The sequence below is a fragment of the Giraffa tippelskirchi genome, chromosome 3 (genome assembly GCF_054371585.1).
Source record: "Giraffa tippelskirchi isolate mGirTip1 chromosome 3, T2T-mGirTip1v1.2.pri, whole genome shotgun sequence".
Taxonomy (NCBI): Eukaryota; Metazoa; Chordata; class Mammalia; order Artiodactyla; family Giraffidae; genus Giraffa; species Giraffa tippelskirchi.
This window is the reverse complement of record NC_137277.1, coordinates 68046946-68072277: the sequence shown is the minus strand read 5'-3', so window position 1 is coordinate 68072277 and position 25332 is coordinate 68046946. Positions and strand designations below refer to the sequence as shown.

The window sequence follows — 25332 nt, the reverse complement described above, 5'->3', positions numbered from 1 at the left end:
ATTCCATTGTGTATATGTACCACAACTTCTTTATCCATTCATCTGTTGATGGACATCTAGGTTGCTCTCATGTCCTGGCCACTGTAAATAGTGCTGCAGTGAATATTGTGGTACATGTGTCTTTTTGTAATTTCATTTATTTATTTTTGGCAGTGCTGGGTCTTTGTTAATTTGTGCAGGCTTTCTCTAGTTGAGGCAAGTGATGGCTACTTTGTTGTAGTTCACAGGCTTCTCATTGTGGTGGCTTCTCTTGTTGCAGAACACAGATTCTAGGCATGCAGGCTTCAGTAGTTGTAGCAAGTGGGCTCAGCAGTTGTCACTTGTGGGTTCTAGTGCATTGGCTCAGTAGTTGTGGTGCATGGGCTCAGCTGTTCCACACCATGTGGAATCTTCCTGGACCAGGGATTGAACCCATGTGCCCTGCATTGGCAGGTGGATTCTTACCCACTATGCCACCAGGGAAGTCCCATGGGATACATGAGTCTTTTTGTATTATGGTTTTCTCAGGGTATATGCCCAGTAGTGGGATTTCTAAGTCAAAGGTAGTTTTATTCCTAGTTTTTAATGGAATCTCCATACTGTTCTCCATAGTGGTTGTATCAAATTTACATTCCCACTAAAAATGCAAGAGGGTTCCCTTTTCTCCACATACTCTCCAGTCTTTACTGTTTATAGATTTTAAAAATATTTATTTATTCTTGATTAATGATTGGTTTAGAATATTGTTTGTAGATTTTTTTGATTATGGCTATTTTGATCTGTGTGATGTGATACCTCATTGTAGTTTCGATTTGTATTTCTCTAATAATGAGTGATATTGAACATCTTTTCATGTCTTTGTTGGCCATCTGTATGTCTTCTTTGGAGAAATGTCTGTTAGCTCTTCCACCCATTTTTTGATTTGGTTGTTTTTCTGATATTGAGCTTCATGAGCTGCTCATATATTTTGGAGATGAATCCTTTGTCACTTGCTTCATTTGTAATTCTTTTCTCCGAGAGTTGTCTTCTCATCTTGTTTATAGTTTCCTTTGCTGTGCAAACTTTTCAAGTTTAATTAGGTCCCATTTATTTGTTTTTATTTCCATTACTCTAGGAGGTAGGTCAAAGAGGATCTTACTGTGATTTACACCAAGAGTGTTCTGCTTATGTTTTCTTGTAAGAGTTTTATAGTTTCTGGCCTTACATTTAGGTAGTTAACCTATTTTATCTTTGTGTATGATGTTAGGAAGTGTTCTATTTTTATTCTTTTACATGAGCTGTCCAGTTTTCTAGCACCACTTATTGAAGAGGCTGTCTTTTCTCTATTGTATATTTTTGTCTCCTCTGTCAAAGATAAAAGTGCCCACTGATGTGTAGGTTTTTCTCTGGGCTTTCTATCTTGTCCTATGAAACTATATTTCTGTTTTTGTGCCAGTACCATACTGTCTTGATGACTGTAGCTTTGTACTATAGTCTGAGGTCAGAAATGTTGATTCCTCCAGCTCCATTTTTCTTTCTCAAGATTGCTTTGGCTACTTGGGATCTTTGTGATTCCATACAAATTGTAAAAACTTTTGTTCTAGTTCTGTGGAAAATACCATTGGTAATTTGATAGGGATTCCATTGAATCTGTAGATTACTTTGGGTAGTATAGTCATTTTCACAATACGGATTCTTACAATTCAAGAACATGACATATTCTTTCCATCTGTTTATGTCCTCTGATTTCTTTCATCAGTGTCTTATAGTTTTCTCTATACAGGTCTTTTGTCTCCTTAGGTACATTTATTCCTAGGTATTTTATTCTTTTTCTTGCAATGGTGAATGGGATTAACTTTTTAATTTCTTTCTGATTTTTCATTGTTGGTATTTATGATTGCAAGGGATTTCTGTGTATTAATTTTGTATACTGCAACTTTACTAAATTCATTGATTAGGTCTAGTAATTTTCTGATGGTATCTTTAAAGTAGTATCATGTTCGCAAACAGTTTTTCTTCTTTTCCAATCTGAGTTTTTCTTTTTCTTCTCTGATTGCCATGGCTAGGAATTCCAAAGCTAGGTTGAATTAGTTTCAAGAGTGATCATCCTTGTCTTGTTCCTAATCTTAGAGGAAATGCTTTCAGTTTTTCACCATGAGAATGTTTACTATGGGTTTGCAATGTATGGTCTTTATTATGTTGAGGTAGTTTCCTTCTATGCCCATTTTCTACAGTTTACCATAAATGTGTGTTGAATTTTGTTGAAAGCTTTTTCTGTATCTGTTGAGATTATCATATAGATTTTATCTTTCAATTTGTTAAAATGGTGTATCACATTAATTGATTGTGTATATTGAAGAATCCTTGCATCCTTAGATAAACCCCTCTTGATCATGGCATATGAGCCTTTTAATGTGTTGTTGGATTCTATTTGCTAGTATTTTGTTGAGAATTTTTGCATCTATATTCATCAGTGATATTGGCCTGTAATTGTCTTTTTTTTTTTTTTCTGATCTTTGTCTGGTTTTGGTGTCAGGGTGATGGTGGCCTTGTAGAATGAGTTTGGGAGTGTTCCCCCCTTTGCAATTTTTGGGAAGAGTTTGAGAAGGATTGGTTTTTAGCTTTTCTCTCAATGTTTGATAAAATTTTCCTGTGACATCATCTGGGCCTGGGCTTTTTTTGTGAAGATTTTTCATCACAAGTTTCGATTTCAGTGCTTGTGATCAGTCTATTTATAATTTCTATTTCCTCTTGGTTCAGTCTTGGAGGGTTGTACTTTTCTAAGAATTTGTCCATTTTTTTCCAGGCTGCCCATTTTATTGGCAGATAGTTGCTCATACAAGTCTCTTATGAGCCTCTGTATTTCTGCATTGTCTGCTGTAACTTCTTTTTCATTTCTAATTTTATTGATTTTAGTCTTCTTCATTTTTGATGAATTGGGCTAATGGTTTGTCAGTTTAATTTATCTTCTCAAAGAGTCAGCTTTTATTTTTTGCTATTGTTTTCTTCTTCATTTATTTCTGCTTTGATCCTTATGATTTTTTTCCTTCTACTAACTTTGGTGTATTTGTTATTCCTTTTCTAGTCGCTTTAGATGTAAGGTTAGGTTGTTTATTTGATATTTTTTCTATCCTGGAGTGTTCTGTGTGCACTTGAGAAAAAGTGTATTCTGCTGCTTTCAGATGGAATGTTCTATAGCTATCAATTAGGTCTATCTGGTCTAATGTGTCACTTAAGGTCTGTGTTTCCATCTTGATTTTCTGTTTAAGTGGGGTGCTAAAGTCCCCTACTATTATTGTGTTACTGTCAGTTCCCCCTTTTATTGTTGCTAGCATTTGTCTTATGTATTAAGGTGTTCCTATGTTGGGTGCATAATTTATAATTGTTATATGTTCTTCTTGGATTGATCACTTGATCATTATGTAGTGCCCTTTCTTATCTAACAGTTTTTATTTTAAAGTCTATTTTGTCTGATATGAGTATTGCTACTCCAGTTTTATTTTTACTTCCATTTGTATGGAATATCTTTTTCCATCCCCTCATTTTCAGTCTGTATATGTTCCTAGGTCTGAAGTGGGTTTCTTGTGAGCAGCATATACACAGTTCTTGTTTCTGCATCCTTTCAGCCACTTCTAATCTTTTAAATGCTTTACTTTTAAGGTAGTTATCAATATGTATTGCCATTTTCTTAATTGTTTTGAGTTTGTTTTTGTTCGTCTTTTTCTTCTCTTGTGTTTCTTGCCTAGAGAAGCTCCTCTAGCATTTGTTGTAAGGCTGATTTGGTGGTGCTGAATTCTCTTAGCTTTTGCTTGTCTGTAAAGCTTTTCTTGATCCAATCTGAATGAGATCCTTGCTGGGTAAAGTAACCTTGGTTGTAGGTTTTCCCCTTTTATCACTTTAAATATATCCTGCCACTCCCTTGTGGTCTGCAGATTTTCTGCTGAAAAATCAGCTGACAGTCTTATGGAGATTCCTTTGTATGTTATTTTCTTGCTTTTCTCTTGTTGCTTTTAATATTTTTTGTATTTAGCTTTTGTTAGTTTGATTAAAATGTGTCTTGGTGTGTTTCTCCTAGGGTTTATCCTGTATGGGACTCTAACAAACCTACCAAATACATAGAGATAAAAATGCAAATTAGACAAAATGAGACAACAGAGGAATATATTCCAAATGACGGCACAGGATAAAATACAAGAAGAACTAAGTGAAGTGGAGATAGGCAACTTACCTGGGAAAGGAAAGTGACATCCAGGTCCAGGAAGCACAGAGTCCCAAACCGGATCAACCCAAAGAAGACCACACAGAAACACATTGCCACTAAAATGGGAAAAATTAAAGATAAAGAGAGAACAGTAAAAGCAGCAAGGGAAAAAGCAGTTAAATTAGATACAAGGGAGCTCCCATAAGCTGTCAGCTGACTTTTCAGCAGAAACTCTGCAGGCCAGAAGGGAGTGGCATGATATGGTTAAAGTGATGCAAAGGAAAAAATACAACTAATACTGGCAAGGCTTTTATTCAGATCTGATGGAGACATCAAAAGCTTTACAGACAAGCAAAAGCTGAGATAGTTCATCAACACCAGACCAACTTTACAAAAAATGTTAAAGGTACTTCTCTAAGTGAAAAAGAAAAGGCTGTCTTTCATGATTTCATAATTCATGAAAATTATGAAAAGAAAAAGCTCATTGGTAAACGCAAATATATGTAAAGGGAGTAAATCAGCCAAACTGTATGCTGATTCTGTTCACAGTGCCAACTGTCTCGCTGTTCACACTGTGCACACTGTTCATTAAACCCAGGGTAGGCAAGGTGTGAACTAAGAGGCTGGAAGAAGACGTGAAGAGCCATAGGAACTACAGACATGTTTATTCTCTCCTGGCTGTCACAGCAGCCTTACCGGAATTGTGTCATCTTGTGGGTGACTCCATGGACACAGCTGTAACGTAGCAGTACATGACACCGCTTTCTAGGTGGAACTCATATCCCTACAGCACGAAGTAGCTTATGACCAAGCAAGTACCTCATAACATGCATGTGCAGTGTTTTAAGTGATCTCAGCTGTTACACAATCATTATTTACAAAACATGGGGCCAGAGAGCCTGAACACACCATCTTGGCTAATTTGCTCTCTCCCCCGATGCATGTAAACCTAAAAGGTTAAACACAAAAGGAGTAAAAGCATCTATATCCATGATAAGTAGGGAATCACAAACAAAACATGATGCAAAAACTGTAAACATGGTAAGGAGTAAAAATGCAGGGTTGTTAAAAATAAATGTGAACTTAGGAGATCAGCAATTTAAAATAGCCACATATTGTGTGGGGATTGCTATATATAAACCTCACAGTAATCATAAAGCAAAAATTTGTAATAGACACAGATACAGGAAGAAAGGAATTTGAACATAATACTAAAGATAGTCATCAAACCACAAAGGAAGAAAACAAAAGAACAAAAAAGGGGAAAAAATACACAGAAACCTCAAAACAATTTACAAAATGGGATATGTACCTACCTATCAATAATTACTTTAAATGTAAATAGACTAAATGGACCAATCAAAAGATACAGAGTAGCTGGATGAATAAAAAAAACAAAAGGTATATGTATATTGTCTATAAGAGACTCATTTCAGAGCTGAAGACATAAAAAGACTGAAAGCAGGGGGATGGAAAAAGGTATTCCCTGTAAATAGAAACAAAAAGAAAGCTGGCATAGCAATACTTGTATCAGACAAAATAGACTTTAAGACAAAAACTGTAACTAGAGAAAAGGTAGGATATTACATAATACTCTAGTGGTCAATCCAAGAAGATATAACAATTTCAAATATATATGCACCCAAAATAGAAGCATCTGAATACATAAAGCAAATATTAACACACATAAAGGGAGAAATGGACAGTAACACAATAATAGAAGGGAACTTTAAAACCCCACTTACATCAATGGACAGATCATCTACACAGAAAATTAATTAAGGGAACACTGGCCTTAAATAACAGATTATTCCAGATAGATACACACATTACATATACACACACTCCATTCCATCCAAAAGCAGAATACATTCCAGTACACACAGAACATTCTCCAGGACAGATCACATGCCAGGTCACAAAACAATTCTCAGTAAATTTAAGAAAACTGAAACCATACAAAGCATCACTTTCAACTACAATGCTATGAGACTAGTAATCAACTTCAAGAATAAAACTGGAAAAATCACATACACATAGGATAAACAAAATGTTACTCAACAATCAATGAAGCACAACAGAAATCAAAGAGGGAATCAAAAAACACCTGGGAACAAATGAAAACAAAATGACTCAAAATTTATGGGATGCAATGAAAATGGTTCTAAGGGGGAAGTTTATAGCAGTATAAGCCTTGACCTCAAGAAACAAGAAAAATTTCAAATAAACAACCTAACCTTACACCTAAAGAAACTAGAAAAAGAAAACAAAGCCCAATGTTACCAGAAAGAAATGATATAGATCAAAGCAGAAATAAATAAAAAAGAGACTAAAATACTAGAAAAGAGAAATGAAAAAAGAGTGGTTTTTTGAAAAAACTGCAGGAGACCTAAGAGACACAGGTTTTGATTCCTGGGCCAGGAAGATTCCCTGGAGGAGGGCATACAGTATTCTTGCCTGGAGAATCCCATGGACAGAGGAGCCAGATGAGCTATAGTCCATAGGGTCACAAAGAGTTGGGACACGACTGAAGTGACTTAGCACACGCACACGCAGTATCTATTTATGATACAGTCTCCAAAAGTGGGTACAGCAGGAATATACCTCAGCAAAATAAAAGCTATATGATGAGTTCACAGCTTAACAGCATACACAACAATGAAAAGCTGAAATCATTTCTTCTAAGATCAGGAATAGGACAAAGATGCCTAATCTTGGCACTTTTATTCAATATAGTATTGGCAGTTGTAGCCACAACAATTAGATAAGAAAAAGAAATAAAAACCCAAATTGGAAAGGAAGAAGCAAAACTTGTCACTGTTTGCAGGTGACAGAATACATACATAGAAAACCCTCAAGACACCACCAAAAATTACTAAAGCTCATCAATTAATTCAGTTGTAGGATACAAAGTTAATATACAACAGGATAAACCCAAGGCGAAATACCCCAAGACACATAATAATCAAATTAACAAAGATCAAACACAAAGAACAAATATTAAAAGCAGCAAGGGAAAAACAACAAATAACACACAAGGGAATTTCCATCAGGATAACAGCTGATCTTTCAATAGAAACTCTTCAGGCCAGAAGGGAATGGCAGGACCTACTTAAAAGTGATGAAAGAAAATAATCTACAGCCCAGATTACTGTATCCTGCAAGAATCTCATTCAAATACGAAGGAGAAATCAAAAGCTTTACAGACAAGCAAAAGCTCAGACAATTCAGCACCACCAAACCAGCTCTCCAACAAATGCTAAAGGATCTTCTCTAGACAGGAAACACAGAAAGGGTGTATAATCTCGAACCCAAAACAATAAAGTAAATGGCAACGGGATCATACTTATCAATAATTACCTTAAATGTAAATGGGTTGAATGCCCCAACCAAAAGACAAAGACTAGCTGAATGGATACAAAAACAAGACCCCTATATATGTTGTCTACAAGAGACCCACTTCGAAACAAGGGACACATACAGACTGAAAGTGACGGGCTGGAAAAAGATATTTCATGCAAATAGAGGCCAAAAGAAAGCAGGAGTAGCAATACTCATATCAGATAAAATAGACTTTAAAACAAAGGTGGTGGAAAGAGACAAAGATGGACACTACATAATGATCAAAGGATCAATCCAAGAAGAAGATATAACAATTATAAATATATATGCACCCAACATAGGAGCACCACAATATGTAAGGCAAATGCTAAGAAGTATGAAAGGGGAAATTAACAATAACACAATAATAGTGGGAGACTTTAATACCCCACTCACACCTATGGACAGATCAACTAAACAGAAAATTAACAAGGAAACACAAACTTTAAATGACACAATAGACCAGTTAGACCTAATGATATCTATAGGTCATTTCACCCCAAAACAATCAATTTCACCTTTTTCTCAAGTGCACATGGAACCTTCTCCAGAATAGATCACATCCTGGGCCATAAATCTAGTCTTCGTAAATTCAAAAAATGTGTAATCATTCCAAGCATCTCTTCTGACCACAATGCAGTAAGATTAGATGTTAATTACAGGAGGATAACAATTAAAAACTCCAACATATGGAGGCTGAACAACACACTGCTGAATGACCAACAAATCACAGAATAAATCAAAAAAGAAATCAAAATATGCATAGAAACTAACGAAAATGAAAACACAACAACCCAAAACCTATGGGACACGGTAAAAGCAGTGCTAAGGGGAAGATTCATAGCAATACAGGCTCACCTCAAGAAACAAGAAAAAAGTCAAATAAATAACCTAACTCTATACCTAAAGCAACTAGAAAAGGAAGAAATTAAGAACCCCAGGGTTAGGAGAAGGAAAGAAATCTTAAAAATTAGGGCAGAAATAAATGCAAAAGAAACAGAAGAGATCATCGCAAAAATCAACAAAGCCAAAAGCTGGTTCTTTGAGAAGATAAATAAAATTGACAAGCCATTAGCCAGACTCATCAGGAAACAAAGGGAGAAGAATCAAATCAAAAAAATTAAAAATGAAAACGGAGAGATCACAACAGACAACACAGAAATACAAAGGATCATAAGAGACTATTATCAGCAACTATACGCAAATAAATTGGACAACTTGGAAGAAATGGATATATTCTTAGAAAAGTATGACTTCCTAAAACTGAACCAGGAAGAAATAGAAAATCTCAACAGACCCATCACAAGCATGGAAATTGAAACTGTAGTCAGAAATCTTCCAGCAAACAAAAGCCCAGGACCAGATGGCTTCACAGCTGAATTCTACCAAAAATTTAGAGAAGAGCTAACACCTATCCTACTCAAGCTCTTCCAGAAAACTGCAGAGGAAGGTAAACTTCCAAACTCATTCTATGAGGCCACCATCACCCTAATACCAAAACCTGACGAAGATGCCACAAAAAAAGAAAACTACAGGCCAATATCACTGATGAACATAGATTCAAAAATCCTTAACAAAATCCTAGCAAACAGAATCCAACAACATATTAAAAAGATCATACACCATGACCAAGTGGGCTTTATCCCAGGGATGCAAGGATTCTTCAATATCCGCAAATCAATCAATGTATTACACCATATAAGCAAATTGAAAAATAAAAACCATATGATTTTTTCAATAGATGCAGAGAAAGGCTTTGACAAAATTCAACATCCACTTATGATAAAAATCCTCCAAAAAGCAGGAATAGAAGGAACATACCTCAACATAATAACAGCTATATATGACAAACCCACAGCAAACATTATCCTCAATGGTGAAAAACTGAAAGAATTTCCCCTAAAATCAGGAACAAGACAAGGGTGCCCACTCTCACCACTACTATTCAACATAGTTTTGGAAGTTTTGGCCACAGCAATCAGAGCAGAAAAAGAAATAAAAGGAATCCAGATTGGAAAAGAAGAAGTAAAACTCTCACTGTTTGCAGATGATATGATCCTCTACATAGAAAACCCTAAAGACTCCACCAGAAAATTACTAGAGCTAATCAATGAATATAGTAAAGTTGCAGGATATAAAATTAACACACAGAAATCCCTTGCATTCCTGTACACTAACAACGAGAAAACAGAAAGAGAAATTGAGGAAACAATTCCATTCACCATCGCAATGAAAAGAATAAAACACTTAGGAATATATCTACCTAAAGAAAAAGACCTATATATAGAAAACTATAAAACACTGGTGAAAGAAATCAAAGAGGACACAAATAGATGGAGAAATATACCGTGTTCATGGATTGGAAGAATCAATATAGTGAAAATGAGTATACTACCCAAAGCAATCTATAGATTCAATGCAACCCCTATCAAGCTTCCAACGGTATTCTTCAGAGAACTAGAATAAATAATTTCACAATTTGTATGGCAATACAAAAAACCTCGAATAGCCAAAGCAATCTTGAGAAAGAAGAATGGAACTGGAGGAATCAACCTGCCTGACTTCAGGCTATACTACAAAGCCACAGTCAACAAGACAGTATGGTACTGGCACAAGGACAGAAATATAGATCAATGGAACAAAATAGAAAGCCCAGAGATAAATCCACGCACCTATGGACACCTTATCTTTGACAAAGGAGGCAAAAATATACAATGGAGAAAAGACAATCTCTTTAACAAGTGGTGCTGGGAAAACTGGTCAACCACTTATAAAAGAATGAAACTAGAACACTTCCTAACACCATACACAAAATAAATTCAAAATGGATTAAAGATCTAAATGTAAGACCAGAAACTATAAAACTCTTAGAAGAAAATATAGGCAAAACACTCTCCGACATAAACCACAGCAGGATCCTCTATAACCCGCTTCCCAGAATATTGGAAATAAAAGCAAAAATAAACAAATGGGACCTAATTAAAATTAAAAGCTTTTGCCAACAAAGGAAACCATAAGCAGCCTTCGGTATGGGAGAAAATAATAGCAAATGAAGCAATGGACAAACAATTAATCTCAAAAATATACAAGCAACTCCTTCAGCTCAATTCCAGAAAAATAAACGACCCAATCAAAAAGTGGGCCAACGAACTAAACAGACACTTCTCCAAAGAAGACATAGAGATGGCTAACAAACACATGAAAAGATGCTCAACATCACTCATTATCAGAGAAATGCAAATCAAAACCACAATGAGGTACTATCTCATGCCCGTCAGAATGGCTGCAATCCAAAAGACTACAAGCAATAAATGCTGGAGAGGGTGCAGAGAAAAGGGAACCCTCTTACACTGTTGGTGGGAATGCAAACTAGTACAGCCACTATGGAGAACAGTTTGGAGATTCCTCAAAAAACTGGAAATATAACTGCTATATGACCCAGCAATCCCACTGCTGGGCATACACACTGAGGAAACCAGAATTGAAAGAGACACATGTACCCCAATGTTTATTGCAGCACTGTTTATAATAGCCAGGACATGGAAGCAGCCTAGATGCCCATCAGATGAATGGATAAGGAAGCTGTGGTACATATACACAATGGAATATTACTCAGCTATTAAAAAGAATACATTCGAATCAGTTCTAATGAGGTGGATGAAACTGGAGCCTATTATACAGAGTGAAGTAAGCCAGAAAGAAAAACACCAATACAGTATACTAACACACATATATGGTATTTAGAAAGTCAGTAAAGATAACCATGTATGTGAGATATCAAAAGAGACACAGATAAATAGAACACTACTATGGACTCTATGGGAGAGGGCGAGGGCTGGAGGATATGGGAAAATGGCATTGAAGCATGTAAATTATCATATGTGAAACGAATCGCCAGTTCAGGTTTGATACATGATACAGGGTGCTTGGGGCTGGTGCACAGGGATGACCCAGAGGGATGGGATGGGGAGGGAGGTGGAAGGGGAGTTCTGGAAGGGGAAAACATGTACACCCATGGTGGATTCATGTCAAAGTATGGCAAAACAAATACAACATTGTAAAGTTAAAAAATAGAAAATAAAGTAATTTTAAAAAAATATACAAAAATCTGTTGTATTTCTATACACTAACAACAAACTATCAGAAAGAAAAATTAAGATAACAATTCCATTTACAACCACATGAAAAAGAATAAAATATCTAGGAATAAACCAAAAAAACAAAACAAAACAAAACAAATCCAATGTGATTAAAAAATGGGCAGAAGACCTGAATGGACACTTTTGCAAAGAAAACATCATGCTGGCCAACAGGCACAAAAAAGATCCTCAATGTCACTAATCACCAGGTACATGCAAATCAAAACCACAATGAGATATCACCACCTCACACCTGTCAGAAAAGCTATTATCAAAAACACAACAAATAACAAGTGTTGGCGAGGATAGAGAGAAAAGGGAACCTTCACATACTTCACACACAAAGTAGACTTTTAAGTCAAAATATGTCATAAGAGACAAAGAAGGACATTATATAATGATTAAAAGGTTAATTCACCAAGAAGATAAAACATTTATAAACATATGTGTACTAAACATCAGAGCTCCTAATATGTGAAGTAATGATTTATTGGCAAAATTAAAGGGAGAAATAGATTTATAAAGATAGAAGAAAACTTCAAAACCCCCTTTCAATAATGGATAGAACAGCAAGACAGAAGATCAATAAGGAAATGGAGGCCTTGAATAACACTAGAGACCAATTAGACCTAGCAGACATGTACAGAAATGTGTTACCGAACAACAGCTCTCAAGTGCATATGGAATATTCTCTGGGGCAGATGATATGAAAGGCTGCCACAAAAAAGTCCTAATAAATTTTAAAGACTGTAACCATACTAAGCATCTATTCTAATCATAATGGATAAAACTAAAGAAATCAACAGCAAGAAGAAAACTGGAAGGTCCACAAGTATGTGGAATTTGCACAGTACATCCTTAAACAACCAATGGGTCAAAGAAATCACATGCAAAGTAAGAAAATACCTTGAGATAAATGAAAACACAACATATGAAAACTTATGAGATGCAGCAAAAGTAATGCTAAGAGATAAATTTATAGTTGTAAATTTTTAATTAAAAAATATTGTCAGTAACCTAACTTTACACCTTAAAAAACTAGAAAAAGAATAACAAACTAAACCCAGAGCAAAAGCAATAATGAAGATTAAAGCAGAGATAAAATACAGAATAGAAAAAATAAAACAGCAAAACAGTTGGTTCATTGAAAAGATCAACAAAATTAACTTTAGCTAGATTGACTAAAAAAAAAAGACTAACTAAAATCAGATATCAAGGAAGGGATATTACTATCAACTTTACAGAAATAAAAAGAATTATGAGGGAGTACTATCAACTGTATGTCAAAACAGGGTAACCTAGATAAAAATGGACAAATTCCTAGAAACACAATGGGCCAAAACAGAAACATAAAAAAACAGAAATATGAATAGACCTGTAATTAGTAAAGAGATTGAAATGGTAATAAAAAAAACCCCACCCTACAAAGAAAAGCCCATGACAAGATGACTTCACTGTGAATTCTATCAAACATGAAAACAATTAACATGAATCCTCCTCAAATGATTCCAAAACAAATTAAAGAGGAGAGAACACTTCCAAACTCCAAATTCTGAGGCCAGCATTATCTTGATGCCAAAAACAGGGAAAGATTGTACAGGACAAGAAAAACTACAGACCAATATCCTTGAAGTTTACAGATTCAAAAATTCTCAACAAACAAGGGGTGGGGTATGGGTGAAGGGGATCAAAAGGTACAAATTTCCAGGATAATTTAGTCATAGGGATGTAATGTACAGCACAGCAACTGTAGTTAATAATACTGTATTGCATATTTCAAAGTTGCTAAGGGAGTAAATGGTATAAGTTCTCATCACAAGAAAAAAATCTGAACTATGTATGGTGATGGATATTAACTCGACTTATTGCAGTGATTTTACAATATAAAGATTGAATCATGTTGTACACCTGAAGCTAATAGAATGTTGCATGTCAATTGTATCTCAATGAAAACAAAAAAACACTGCTTCAGACTGTAATATTAAAAGATCTATTTGAAAATAACCTTTAACTGTAGTAATTCACCCCTCCACAACCCCCCATTGTCACAATTCAGTTTAAGGAAGTATATCAATTCTTTAAAAGAGTCACATGTTTAAAAGAACTGTTACAAGGAAAATTAAATGGGGATATTGAACAAGTGGAAACATCCTCTACACAGGAGAATCATATAACAAAGTAAATAAATCTAATAAACCTATATTAATCACATGTAACCCAGTGAAGGCTCTCTTCAGAATGACTTTTTGAATACTGGTATGACAAAGATGATTATGTATCAGGTGACTGTGAGGTGGTTTAAACTAAAGATCTCTAACTGATGCTATTAGTATCATTAGAGTGATAATCATTACTGATTATCATTAGAGTGAAATTATCATTTCTAATTATTTCCAAGGTAATAAACTTCCTGAAATTGGGTTCATACTTTCTACACTTTGAGATTCCCTACATCATTAAGTATCATGATCTAAACATGTTTGCTAAATTGAATTTCTGTATAAGTTGATAGCTTTTTATTTTCACTCTAGGAAAATAAAATTTTTTAAGCTAAAAAGATAATGTCTTTGAATTATTTTCAAAAATGTATTATGACTAAGAATAAAAGCTCTTAGCAATAAAAAAGTTATATAGATACTAAACAATTATCTCAGCTTTCACTTTAGTTAACTTCATATATGAATAAATTGTATATATTACATTTTCAAAAATAAAGAACTTGTATCAAATTGAATGTTAAAACAGAGTAGAGATTGCCCTTAAAATTCTGAATTGTCTCAATTACAGATAGCTGGTTAATTAACCCTTTATTCTTACCAGTAGAGGAGGGTAATAGTCAACATGTTATGATAATTCTCTTGCCACACATAATACCACTGTGTATTACACCAATTGAAGAAGTTGAATGGTCTGACTAGTCAAAGCTATGGTTTCTCCAGTAGTCATGTATGGATGTGACAGTTGGACTGTGAAGAAGGCTGAGCGCCGAAGAATTGATGCTTTTGAACAGTGCTGTTGGAGAAGACGCTTGAGAGTCCCCTGGACTGCAAGGAGATCCAACCAGTCCATCCTAAAGGAGATGAGTCCTGGGTGTTCATTGAAAGGACTGATGCTGAAGCTGAAACTCCAACACTTTGGCCACCTCATGCGAAGAGCTGACTCATTGGAAAAGACCCTGATGCTGGGAAAGATTGGGGGCAGGAGGAGAAGGGGACAACAGAGGATGAGATGGCTGGATGGCATCACTGACTCGATGGACATGAGTTTGGGTAAACTCTGGGAGTTGGTGATACACAGGGAGGCCTGGCATGCTGCGATTCATGGGGTCGCAAAGAGTTGGATACGACTGAGCGACTGAACTGACTGAAGAAGCTGAATTAGGCCACACTGCCAGAACAGCCAGAAAAATAATGTTAACTTTAAAGTTAAAATACAAGTTGCTTTTTGTTAAGTAAAAATTTCAATGAGCAGTAAGATCAAGGCCATTGTCTAGGAATCATATGACTATAGCATATAATATAGACAAGAATATATGTTCATTAGGTATCATAGGTGTTCAATGCTTTTAACAGTTAAAACAAGAGAGTATTCAATTAATAAAGAGATAAACAAAAATTTTAATCACCTTGTGATTAATGTTAATAACAGCAACAAAATCATGATGTTTTCCCTAGTAAATGTTTTTTAAAAAAATCCTCAACAAAATTTTAGCCAACAAAATTCAATAGTATATAAAAGAATTATGTACTTATACACCATGACCAAGAGAGATTTACTCTTGGAATGCAAGTATGGTTCCAAACACAAATATCAATTAGTGTTAATATATCACATTAACAGAACAAATAGTAAAAACCACATGACCATCTTAATTGATGCAGAAAAAGTGTTTGACAAAATTCAACATCTTTTCATGATAAAAAAACATTAAACAAACTGAACAGAAGGAAACTATAACAACATAATAAAGGCCATACATGACAAGCCCACAGATAACATCATACTCAGTGGTGAAAAACTGAAAGCTCTTCCTCTAAAATCAGGAAAAATTAAGGATGTCCATTTAAAAAATATTTATTGGACTGACCGATGTGGTTGCTTCCGGTCTCAGCTGCAGCATGCAGGATCTTTCGTTATAGTGCACAGGCTATTTGTGGTGCACAGGCTTCGTTGCTCTGTGGCATGTGGGGTCTTAGCTCCCCCAACAGCAATCAAACCCACGTCCTCTGCATCGCAGGCGGATTCTTAACCACTGGACCACCAGGAAAGTCCCAGGATGTCCATTTTTGAGACTTCTAATCAAACAGTACTATAAGTCCTAGCCAGAGCAATTACCTAAGAAAAAAAAAAGTTAACCAAATTGGAAATAAACAAAATTTATTGGTAGACATAATCTTACATGTAGATGTGCTGAAAGATTCTACACCCCATACCACACACATTAGAATTAACAAATTCAGCAAAGTTGAATGATATAATAAAGTTAATATGTAAAAATCTGTTGTATTTCTACAGGTTAACAATGAAAAATCCTAAAAGGGAATTAAGACAACAATTACATTCACAACTGCATCAAAAAGAACAAAATACTTAGGACTAAAGTTAACCAAGAAGGTGAAAGACTTGTGTACTGGAAACTACGCAAAGTTGATGACAGAAGTTACAGAAGACAACATACAGAAAGACGGTCTGTGTCCATAAACTGGAAGATTCTTAAGATGTCAATGCTACTCAAAGTGGTCTACCAAACCAATACAATCCCTATCAAAATCCCAATGATGTTTATTACAGAAAAATTCATTCTAAAATTCAAACAAAATTTCAAATGACCCCCAAATAGCCAAAACAGTCTCAAAAAAGAATTAAGTATAAGGACCCACACTTTCTGATTTAAAATTTTTATACAAAGCTACAGTAGTCAAAGCAGTATACTGGCACAAAGACAGGCATACTGATAGAGTCCAGAAAAAGACATAATAGACATACATGGTCAAATAACTGTTGACAAGGGTGCCAACATCATTCAATGGGAAAGGACAATATTTCCAACAACTGGTGTTTTAAAAACTAGATATTCACATGTCAAAAAAAAAAAAAGGTGTATGCTTACCTTAAATCAAATGCAAGTTAACTCAAAATGGATCAAAGACCTAAATACAAGAGATAAAACTCTTATAAAAAAATGTAAGAAAAGCTTCATGACATCGGATCCGACAATTATTTCTTGGACACCACAAAAGAACAGGCAATTAAAGAGGAAACAAATAAACTGAACTACATCAAAATTAAAACCAATTATATCTCACAGGGTACAACAGTGAAAATGCAACCCAAGGAATGGGAAAAAAAAATTGCCAATCTAATAAAGTTATACATAAAGAACTCTGACAACAATGAAAATCTTACTTTTAAAATGGGCAAAGGATCTGAACAGACATTTCTTCAAAGAAGATATCCAAAGCCCCCAAAAGAATACAAATGTTCAGTATCACTAATTACTAGGGAAATACAAATCAAAACTACAATATAATACGATCTCACATCTATGAGGATGGCTACTATCAAAAACACAGAAGATAAGCGTTGGTGAGGAGGTGGACAGATCAGTCCTGTTGGTGAGAATGTAAAATAGTATAGCCATTATGGAAAACAGCATGGCAGTTCTTCAAAAAATTAAACATAGAATTACCACATGATCCACCACTTCCAATTCTGGGTACATACTTGAAAAAACTTCAAGTCGGGTCTCAAAAGAAGTATTTGTATACCCACATTCATGGCAGTATTATTCACAGTGGCCAAAAGGTGGACGCAACCCAACTGTCTGTCAACAAAATAGGATTGACAAAAGGTGGTATATACAGACAATAGATTATTATTCAACCTTAAAATGAATGCTACAACATGGATGAAACTTGAGAACAGTATGCTAAGTCATCAAGGCAAAAAAGGTGATGTAGATTCCACTTACATGAGATACCTAGAGCAGCCAAAATTGGAGACAAAGTAGAATGGTGCTTACCAGGCTAAGGGGAGAGAGGAGTAAGGAGTTACTGTCCAAAGGGTACAGTTTCAGTTTTGCAAACTGAGATTTCTGGAGATGAAAAGTAGTGATTGCTGCACAACAAAGTGAACGCTGTATTGCCACTAACTGCATACTTAAAAACTGTCCTCTATGATGGCAAATTTTATGGGTATTTTACATATTCACACACAATTTCCCCAAGTTAAAATTAACCAACAATTAAAACTTGTTGACTGAAAAAATCAATGTGATTCTGCATCACTGCATCCATGTGGCCAAAGTTACCACCACCAACACTGGGACAACTAAAGGTCCTTGTTTTGGGAAGAAATATGCTTAAGTATTTGGGGATCAAGAGGCAAGCTGTAAGCAACTTACACTCATGTGATAAAGCAAATGTGGCACAATGTTAACACTTGCTGTACATAGGTGAAATGTATATGGGGTTTATTTTACCATTCTTGCAACGTTATTGTAAATTGGAACTAGTCCCAATTTAAAAAACAAGGCTATTCTTGGCCAGTTTTGAGACTAAAATAAACCATGCAGCAATGGCCATTTATACTGAAAATAGTATTTTTTTGACATTTAAAATTTCTCAGGTATGATTATCACATTAACACCTGGCACCATCACGAATTTTAACCCTATATAGGTGAAATTTTTAGATGACTGGGACTTACCATTTTAAATGCTAGAATTGTGCATCAATAGCTTTCAAGTCTTTTTAAAGTGCTACTTTTCTTGTTCAGAATTTTTAATGATCAAGGTCATCAACATCTGCTTCAGTAGATGGCTGTGCTTGTTTTCACAATGTTTCTGAGAGTATGATGCAAAAATGACGCTGCAGATAATAGCTGTTCTTCCATCTCCACCTAGTGGTTAGTTATTACTTCTATCTTTACCTACCTGCTTTTTATACAACGATCACATTTGTATTTTTAAATTTACTCAAAGTAAGGGTAAAGAGATCCTGAGATTCTAAGTGCACAAACTTCGTATTTTGGTTGTTCAAAGACTTTTATCAACAATCTCATGTGTTTCTGAATATCAACAGTCAGATAACCCTTCCCCAATTTGTAACGTTAAGATTTCTATAATTAAAATCAAGTTTACTTATTCTTGGATTTAGTCATCTTGATTAGTGAGACTTCTCACAAATAAGTCTGCAGAGACTATGAAAATGACTTTAAAGTATCACAAAAATAGAACTATACAGCTGTTAAGTTATACTATTCTCTATCTCAGTTGCCTGGGTGCTCATCAGCAATTACAGTGCTTTTCAACCATGTCCATGTTTCCTCTTAGATAGTACTTAATCTTTTTTCAAATTGTAGGACCCCCCTCCCCCAAGGAGAAAACGAATTTAAACTAACTGAAATCAAGTAATTAAAAATTTCCCTAACAAGAGAAATACTAAGATGACTTTCAGTATTTTGTTTCACCCCCCCACTAAGATATTGCCATTTGATTCTGACACTGACCACCTGGAGTCAGAATTGGACTCCACAGGTTTAGGGTCTCAGTCCCCCACACACTACCCCCATTTGAGATGATGTCTGAAAAGAGGAGTCCCTCCCAACTTCTGACTAGTAAATCTGGGGGTTCTCATAATTCCCTCACTTTCAAGAATCTGCCAAAATGATTCCCAGAACACTGGAAAGCATTGCCCTTATAATTTAAAGTGAAAGTAAAGTCGCTCAGTCATGTCCGATTCTTTGTGACCCCATGGACTGTAGCCTACCAGGCTCCTCCGTCCATGGGATTTTCCAGGCAAGAGTACTGGAGTGGGTTGCCATTTCCTTCTCCAGGGGATCTTCCCGACCCAGGGACTGAACCCAGGTCTCGCGCATTGTAGGCAGATGCTTTCACTGTCTGAGCCACCAGGGAAGCCCTTATAATTAGTTTTATTATAAAGGATTCAAATGAGGATCAACCAAATGAAGACACGTGGAAGAGGTAAGGTCTGGGAGGAAACGCAGAGCTTCTGCACCCTTTCTTTGTGGAATCAATGCACATCGCCATTGCAGCACATCAGTGTGTTCACTAGTCAGGAAGCTCCACTCAGCCTCCGTGTCCCAAGTTTCTTATTATTTGGGCACAACTAATTACAACATGGGGTATGACAACTAGGTCAGGTCAATCTCCAGGGTCCCCACCCACCCACCATGGGGCCTGCCCAAAATTCCAACCCTCTGTGTGGTAGACCCTTTCTGGTGACTAGCCCCCATCCTAGTTATCTAGGGGTCTACCATGACTCACCTCATTCGCATCACAAAGACATTCCTAGTACCCAGGAAATCCCAAGGGTCTTAAGCAGCTTACGGTGAGGAACCAAGGATGGAGGCCAGACAAACCATACCAGAGCTGGAAGGTTGAACTTTGAAGGGTCAAACCACTGTAACAGCTACAATTTTTCTTCACTCACCAAGAACCAATTTCTACCCCGGTAGAAAACGCATCCTTGAAGACAATGAAGAGACAGCCCCCCAAAACCAGAATGGAATTTTATTGTGTAAAGTTTACAGAAGTATGACTAGTATTCTTCTGTACAAAGTGCACAACAAATGGTTTTAAATATAACTGAGAGAAATGCGAATCCTATGACATTTGATACAAGCTTAATCATTTACAGGTACACTAAAAAAGTTTTTAAAATATCATCTTTCTCCAAAGAGTCCATTGCGCATTTCTTAAAGAGTAGTGATGGGGAACCTCCCAGGCAGTCACAAGGGCATTTTATTGCCCTCGATGCTGATTTTTACTGCGTGTGCAGATCTGCTTTTTTTCCTGATGTCTGTGAACTTTCTCATCTGTTTATCCAGTCGACTGATACCCTTCTTGGAGGTCCCCTGAAACTAAGAGTGGGGTAAAAATTAAAGAGCAAATTACTGAAACACATACATTTAGTTTTGTCTTTCATCTTCTTTTATCTGAAAGTCAGCAGACTGAAGAGTTCCCAGCTCTGGAATAACCAGAATAAGCTTTGGTGACCTCAGGAACAACAGAGCAAGTATACACAGCAGTGTCAGAAATGCATATTGAGCTCTCTCAGAGAAGAATAATTTTGTTGTTATCTGTGCCGTACTTTTAAATTTTGCCTCAAGTCCACAGAAATTTGCTAGGAGAGAGAAACGGGGGAGGAATGAAACTACATTCCCCCTAATTCATCAGATTACATTTTGACTCTATGCTTTTCCCTTTCGAAGACCAAATATGGAGGTGACCACTTGACATACACAAGTTCAAACAGTGCTGGCATAAGAAATTATGATCTAAGGCAAGGAAAGTCATCGAGAAAAAACCCTAAGCGTAATGAATGAGATCAGAACTGCTAAGTGCTTGCTGGAGCTCTAGTTTCAGATTAGAAACAGTCAGGGTTCTATAACCTTGTGCAAATGATGCCCCTTGTCTGAAGGGAGAAGTGAAATCAGGTAATAATACAAATACAAGCACACAATCAGGGCTCAAAATAAACATCAGCTACTACTACTATTACTATTACTTTGAAATCAGTTTGACACAAAAAGAAAAGTAAATTAAGTCTCTTGATTCAAGAGGCTTACTACTTCTTGCATTCTCTACTTGCCCTTTTATGGTTAAAGATTTCTTGTTAGGTAATTTCTCCTATATTTTGAAAAGATTGTTATGTCTTGAAAAAGTGTGGTCTCCAAGAAATTGACACCTTTAAGAAATGCTGAAAAGGTCTGCCACTTTTGTTGGATCAGGGCAAACTCTTCTTGTTTGGTACAGTAATGCCAGCAATCCCAGTCTTCATGAATGTTGAGCGGTTAAAAAGAGATGAGCTCTTTTAGTTCTTTTCCCCAGATATTTACTACTGAATCACCTGTGAAGCTTAATTCAAAGAATGCTAAAATAAGGTAGAGACTAGGAGATACTTGAGGGCTGGTACTAGTGTGGTGAAGTTCTTTTGAGTTGAGGAACCCCTCCTAGGCTTATCTCACCTTTAGATTCCGCTTCTACCTCAGATATAAGCAAGAATCTCTAATAAATCATTCTTGAATAAGAGCTACACTGATATCCATCCTAGATTTTCTATGTACATCCCAATTACAAATATTATTATATTAACATCACTTTTAGTATTTGGCACTAGTACTCTCAGGGGGTGTAAAAATTCATTATCAGACGAGAAAGAGCTATCACCCTACGCAATACCCCAGATTTCTGGACAGTCCCAAGTATCTGCCTTTCTTTCAGACAATGTGCCCCGATTTTTAGTATCTGCAGTCAGTGCACACTGGAAGCCTTACCTGCTCAGATCTCTGCCAACTGCCCAACTCCCATCAGCTCTACACATCAGCCTGGACTTCTTGTCCACTCCCAGCACCTTCTGTAAGAATTTGAGCCCTCTAACCTCAGCAACTGGGACACGCCCAGGCTGCGCTGATCTACCCCTTGTTATAGATCATAAGACCCATAGCTGACAAATGCCTGGTTACCCCAAGTCTGAAAACACATAAAACTGAGTACCTAGCATGCCAAATTCAATAACTTCTCTCTTGATTTCTTAACCCTACACCACCTAGGACAGTAAAACTGTATGTTGCACCGCTTTATCAGTGAAAAATCAAAAGCAGTCTGAAAGATTACAAGATGGGTTTGCTTTAAAAAAATATGGTACAATCATATTATAATACAATATTAAGTCACTGAAGAATGTTTACTCAAATGAATTTTTACCATGTTAAGTAAAACACAAACCCAACAAGGTATAAAAGAATATGATCACAATTTTGCTTAAAAGTTAAAACACTACCACCACAACAAAAGAAACCCCAAACCAGTAATAATATGTTTATGCACACATATATAAAGGCTTAAAGAAACAGCCCAGAATGTTAATATAAGGGGTGCTGGGATTACAAGTGACACTAAGTTTATTTGTGCTTTTTGTACTTAAAGATTTATATAAAAACATGCACTGCTTTGTCATTTTAATGTTATTTTAAAAGCATTCCATTGAATAAATTAGCATATAAACATACAATGTAGTGCAGGTTATTGAATTATTTAGAAGTGAAAAATCAGAAACTGCAGAAGAATGAACAAATTATTAATATATTTTTACATGATAGACTTATGCAGCCATTACAAATGATAAATATATAAGGTGGTTTAATGAGAGGAAGTGATCAAAATTATATAAATATAATTTTAATTATATTAAAATATCAATAGAAAACAAGGCAAAATTTTTGTCAAACTGCTTTTGAATGGTGAGTGATTTTTCTTTTTATAATCTCAAAATTTTCTACAATTATAAGCAGGAAAAACTAAGTTTAAAACATTACTGAAAATACATTTAATACATCAAAATTGTTAACAGTGGTGCTTTACATGGAGGAAGAATAGAATTTTGGGGAATGGGGTTTATTCTACAGTATATTTACTCATGTATGAATTTCAAAAATAAAAATTACACTTAAAATGAAGTTTCATTTGAAAGCCATTAATTCACTCCTGTTCTCTCTTAGGAAGCATGTTTTCTAGTAACACTCATTAGTGTCTGTACAGTGTGAGAGCCTTGAGGGAATATGTAAGGAATCTTACCAGGGAAACAGTGTCAGGACAATTTACTGAAATATAACATGGAATGTGGTGGTTTGTAGTTTAGTCGCTAAGTTGTGTCCGACTCTTGCGACCCCCATGAACAGTAGCCTAGCAGGCTCCTCTGTCCATGGGATTCTCCAGGCAAGAATACTGGAGTGGGTTGCCATTTCCTTCTCCAGGGGATCTTCCCAACCCAGGAATCGAATCCGGGTCACTTGCCTTGCAGGCAGATCCTTTACCAACTGAGCTACGAGACCAGCTCCCAAAACATGCCTTATTATTATTTTTCAGACAGAGCTCTATAAGCCAGACAGGCCAAGATAAATAACAGTCCATTTTGATATTGGGAATGTTAGACAAAGGAGAACTCTGAACTTCCCTCTCCTCATGCTGGTCTTGTCTCACTCTAGCAGGAGGCTGGGCCACCTCTTCCCACGTTCCCAACACCTACAGTGAAAAGGTGGGATCCAGACTATCAACATCAGCAGACAGGAACATGCTGTTCCCAAAAAGACTGGCCACTACAATTTTTTATTACATTTTTCTCTGCCCTACTGTAGATCCTGATTTTCTAAAATAAGTGTGCTGGGATAGAAAAAATATTATCAAAGAGAAGAATAAAAGAAGGGAAGAGACAGTGAGAACAGTAAAGGTAAAGAAAAACAGGGGTAGTTGGGGAGGGGAAGGAGGATATCAAGGGAAACAGAAATAGAAGAAAAAAGGGAAGGCGGGCACTTCCCTGCTGGTCTTATGGTTAGGACTTCAGGTTTTCACTGCCCGGGTTCAATTCCTGGTCAGAGAACTGAGATCCCACAAGCCACAAGGTGTGGCCAAAAAGGGGGGTGGTGGGGAGAAAACAGGGAAGGAAGTAGAGATGAAGGGATCTTGGCACTGAACCAGTGCTCTTCTACCCTTTATTTATTCCCAATAAATAAGACTGTGTGCTTGGTCTTTATGGTAGCTTAACAGCAAAGTGAACTGGCAGGAAAGTGAGTGTGTCTGTAGAAACAGCTGCCCAAGTAGGGGCAACAGAGGAGGCACAAAAGGCAGGCAACACACTTAGACTCTCAACTGTTCACTGTAGCAAAGTGCTGCTGTTAACCTGGGGGCACAGCAGGTCAGTGGGTCTGGCTTTGGGAATGTTCCAAAGTCTTCTTCATTTCCAGCCATGGACCAAATGTATATAAATTAAATTTATCTCCTAAATATTCAGTGTCAGGATTTATGCAATGAGCCCTCAAAGGCAGGTTACTGAGCCACTGACAACAGGAAACTACCTCCCTTCCACCAAGATGCTACTAACCAGCTTATATGCCTGTAAGGCAGACCAACCATGATTCTGGGCCCCGACAAAAACCTTTTTAATAAAAAGGGTACCAGGCAGAAAGACCAAAATATCTATCAGTGAGGTAATTATGTACTGGGGTACTGATAGGAAGGGAACCTCGTATCAACTTCTAAATATTCAAGATGACTAGAATGTCACTAAATGCCTGTCACGGCCATTATTTCAGAACTAAAAGTGGTTCTGGCCTTTTCTGGTTAGGAAAGCACACACACATATTTGTTTCCACTCTAGCTGCTCAAGCCCATGCACAGAGCATGCTTCCTTGGGGATACCTCCCAAATACGCTCTGGCAGGGCCAGGCCTACAGGGGCATCCTGTTGCCTTCAATGCTGAACTTGACAGCACGGTGCACTTTGCTGAGTCGTTTCTGTTCTGCAAATCTCCTCTTATGCTTTTCCAATCGGCTTAGGCCCTTTTTAAGAATACCAGGCTAGAAAGAGTAGTTTGAATGGAGAATAAAAAAAGATTACTGAGCAGCAATGAGGATCACCGAGTAGTATTAACAGTGATGGCGACAAAGTGTCTACCCTAAACACCTCATAACAGACTGACTTAAAAACAGCTAAACAGAAAGGGAGGGGTAGGCTGCAAAAGCAGGTGAGTTCTCAGGGTTCTTTAAAAAAAAAAAAAAAAAGACTGCACCAGAACACTCTAGCCTTCAAGGTTCAGTTGAAATAAAAGGAGTTAATATGAAGAAACTTCCCAA

At 36.4% G+C, this 25332-nt stretch overlaps 1 protein-coding gene and 2 long non-coding RNA genes across 20 annotated transcripts in view; all 3 read right to left on the bottom strand.

Annotated features, from left to right (window-relative positions):
* Positions 1 to 2859: 2859 nt before the first annotated feature.
* LOC145542404 (uncharacterized) lies at positions 2860 to 7616 on the bottom strand. The gene is made up of 2 exons (XR_014079839.1): positions 7564 to 7616; positions 2860 to 3746 (listed from the first exon to the last, which is right to left on the bottom strand). It is a non-coding gene; the product is annotated as an uncharacterized LOC145542404 (long non-coding RNA).
* Positions 7617 to 15276: 7660 nt separating this feature from the next.
* LOC145542402 (uncharacterized) lies at positions 15277 to 19514 on the bottom strand. Its single transcript, XR_014079837.1, has 2 exons — positions 16790 to 19514; positions 15277 to 16014 (listed from the first exon to the last, which is right to left on the bottom strand). It is a non-coding gene; the product is annotated as an uncharacterized LOC145542402 (long non-coding RNA).
* Positions 19515 to 20193: 679 nt separating this feature from the next.
* IWS1 (interacts with SUPT6H, CTD assembly factor 1) overlaps positions 20194 to 25332 on the bottom strand; it is a 47872-nt gene continuing 42733 nt past the window's right edge. For 9 of the 18 annotated variants that reach the window (XR_014079830.1, XR_014079832.1, XR_014079835.1 and 6 more), the window contains one exon: positions 20194 to 20562. Coding sequence is in view for 10 of the 18 variants with exons in the window: in XM_081581133.1 (XP_081437259.1) it covers positions 20431 to 20562 (132 nt within the window). In the remaining 8 variants the exon portion in view is untranslated. Of the gene's footprint in view, positions 20563 to 24898; positions 25096 to 25332 lie in introns of all 18 variants that reach the window. The other 9 variants (XR_014079831.1, XR_014079834.1, XR_014079833.1 and 6 more) reach the window with 2 other exon arrangements.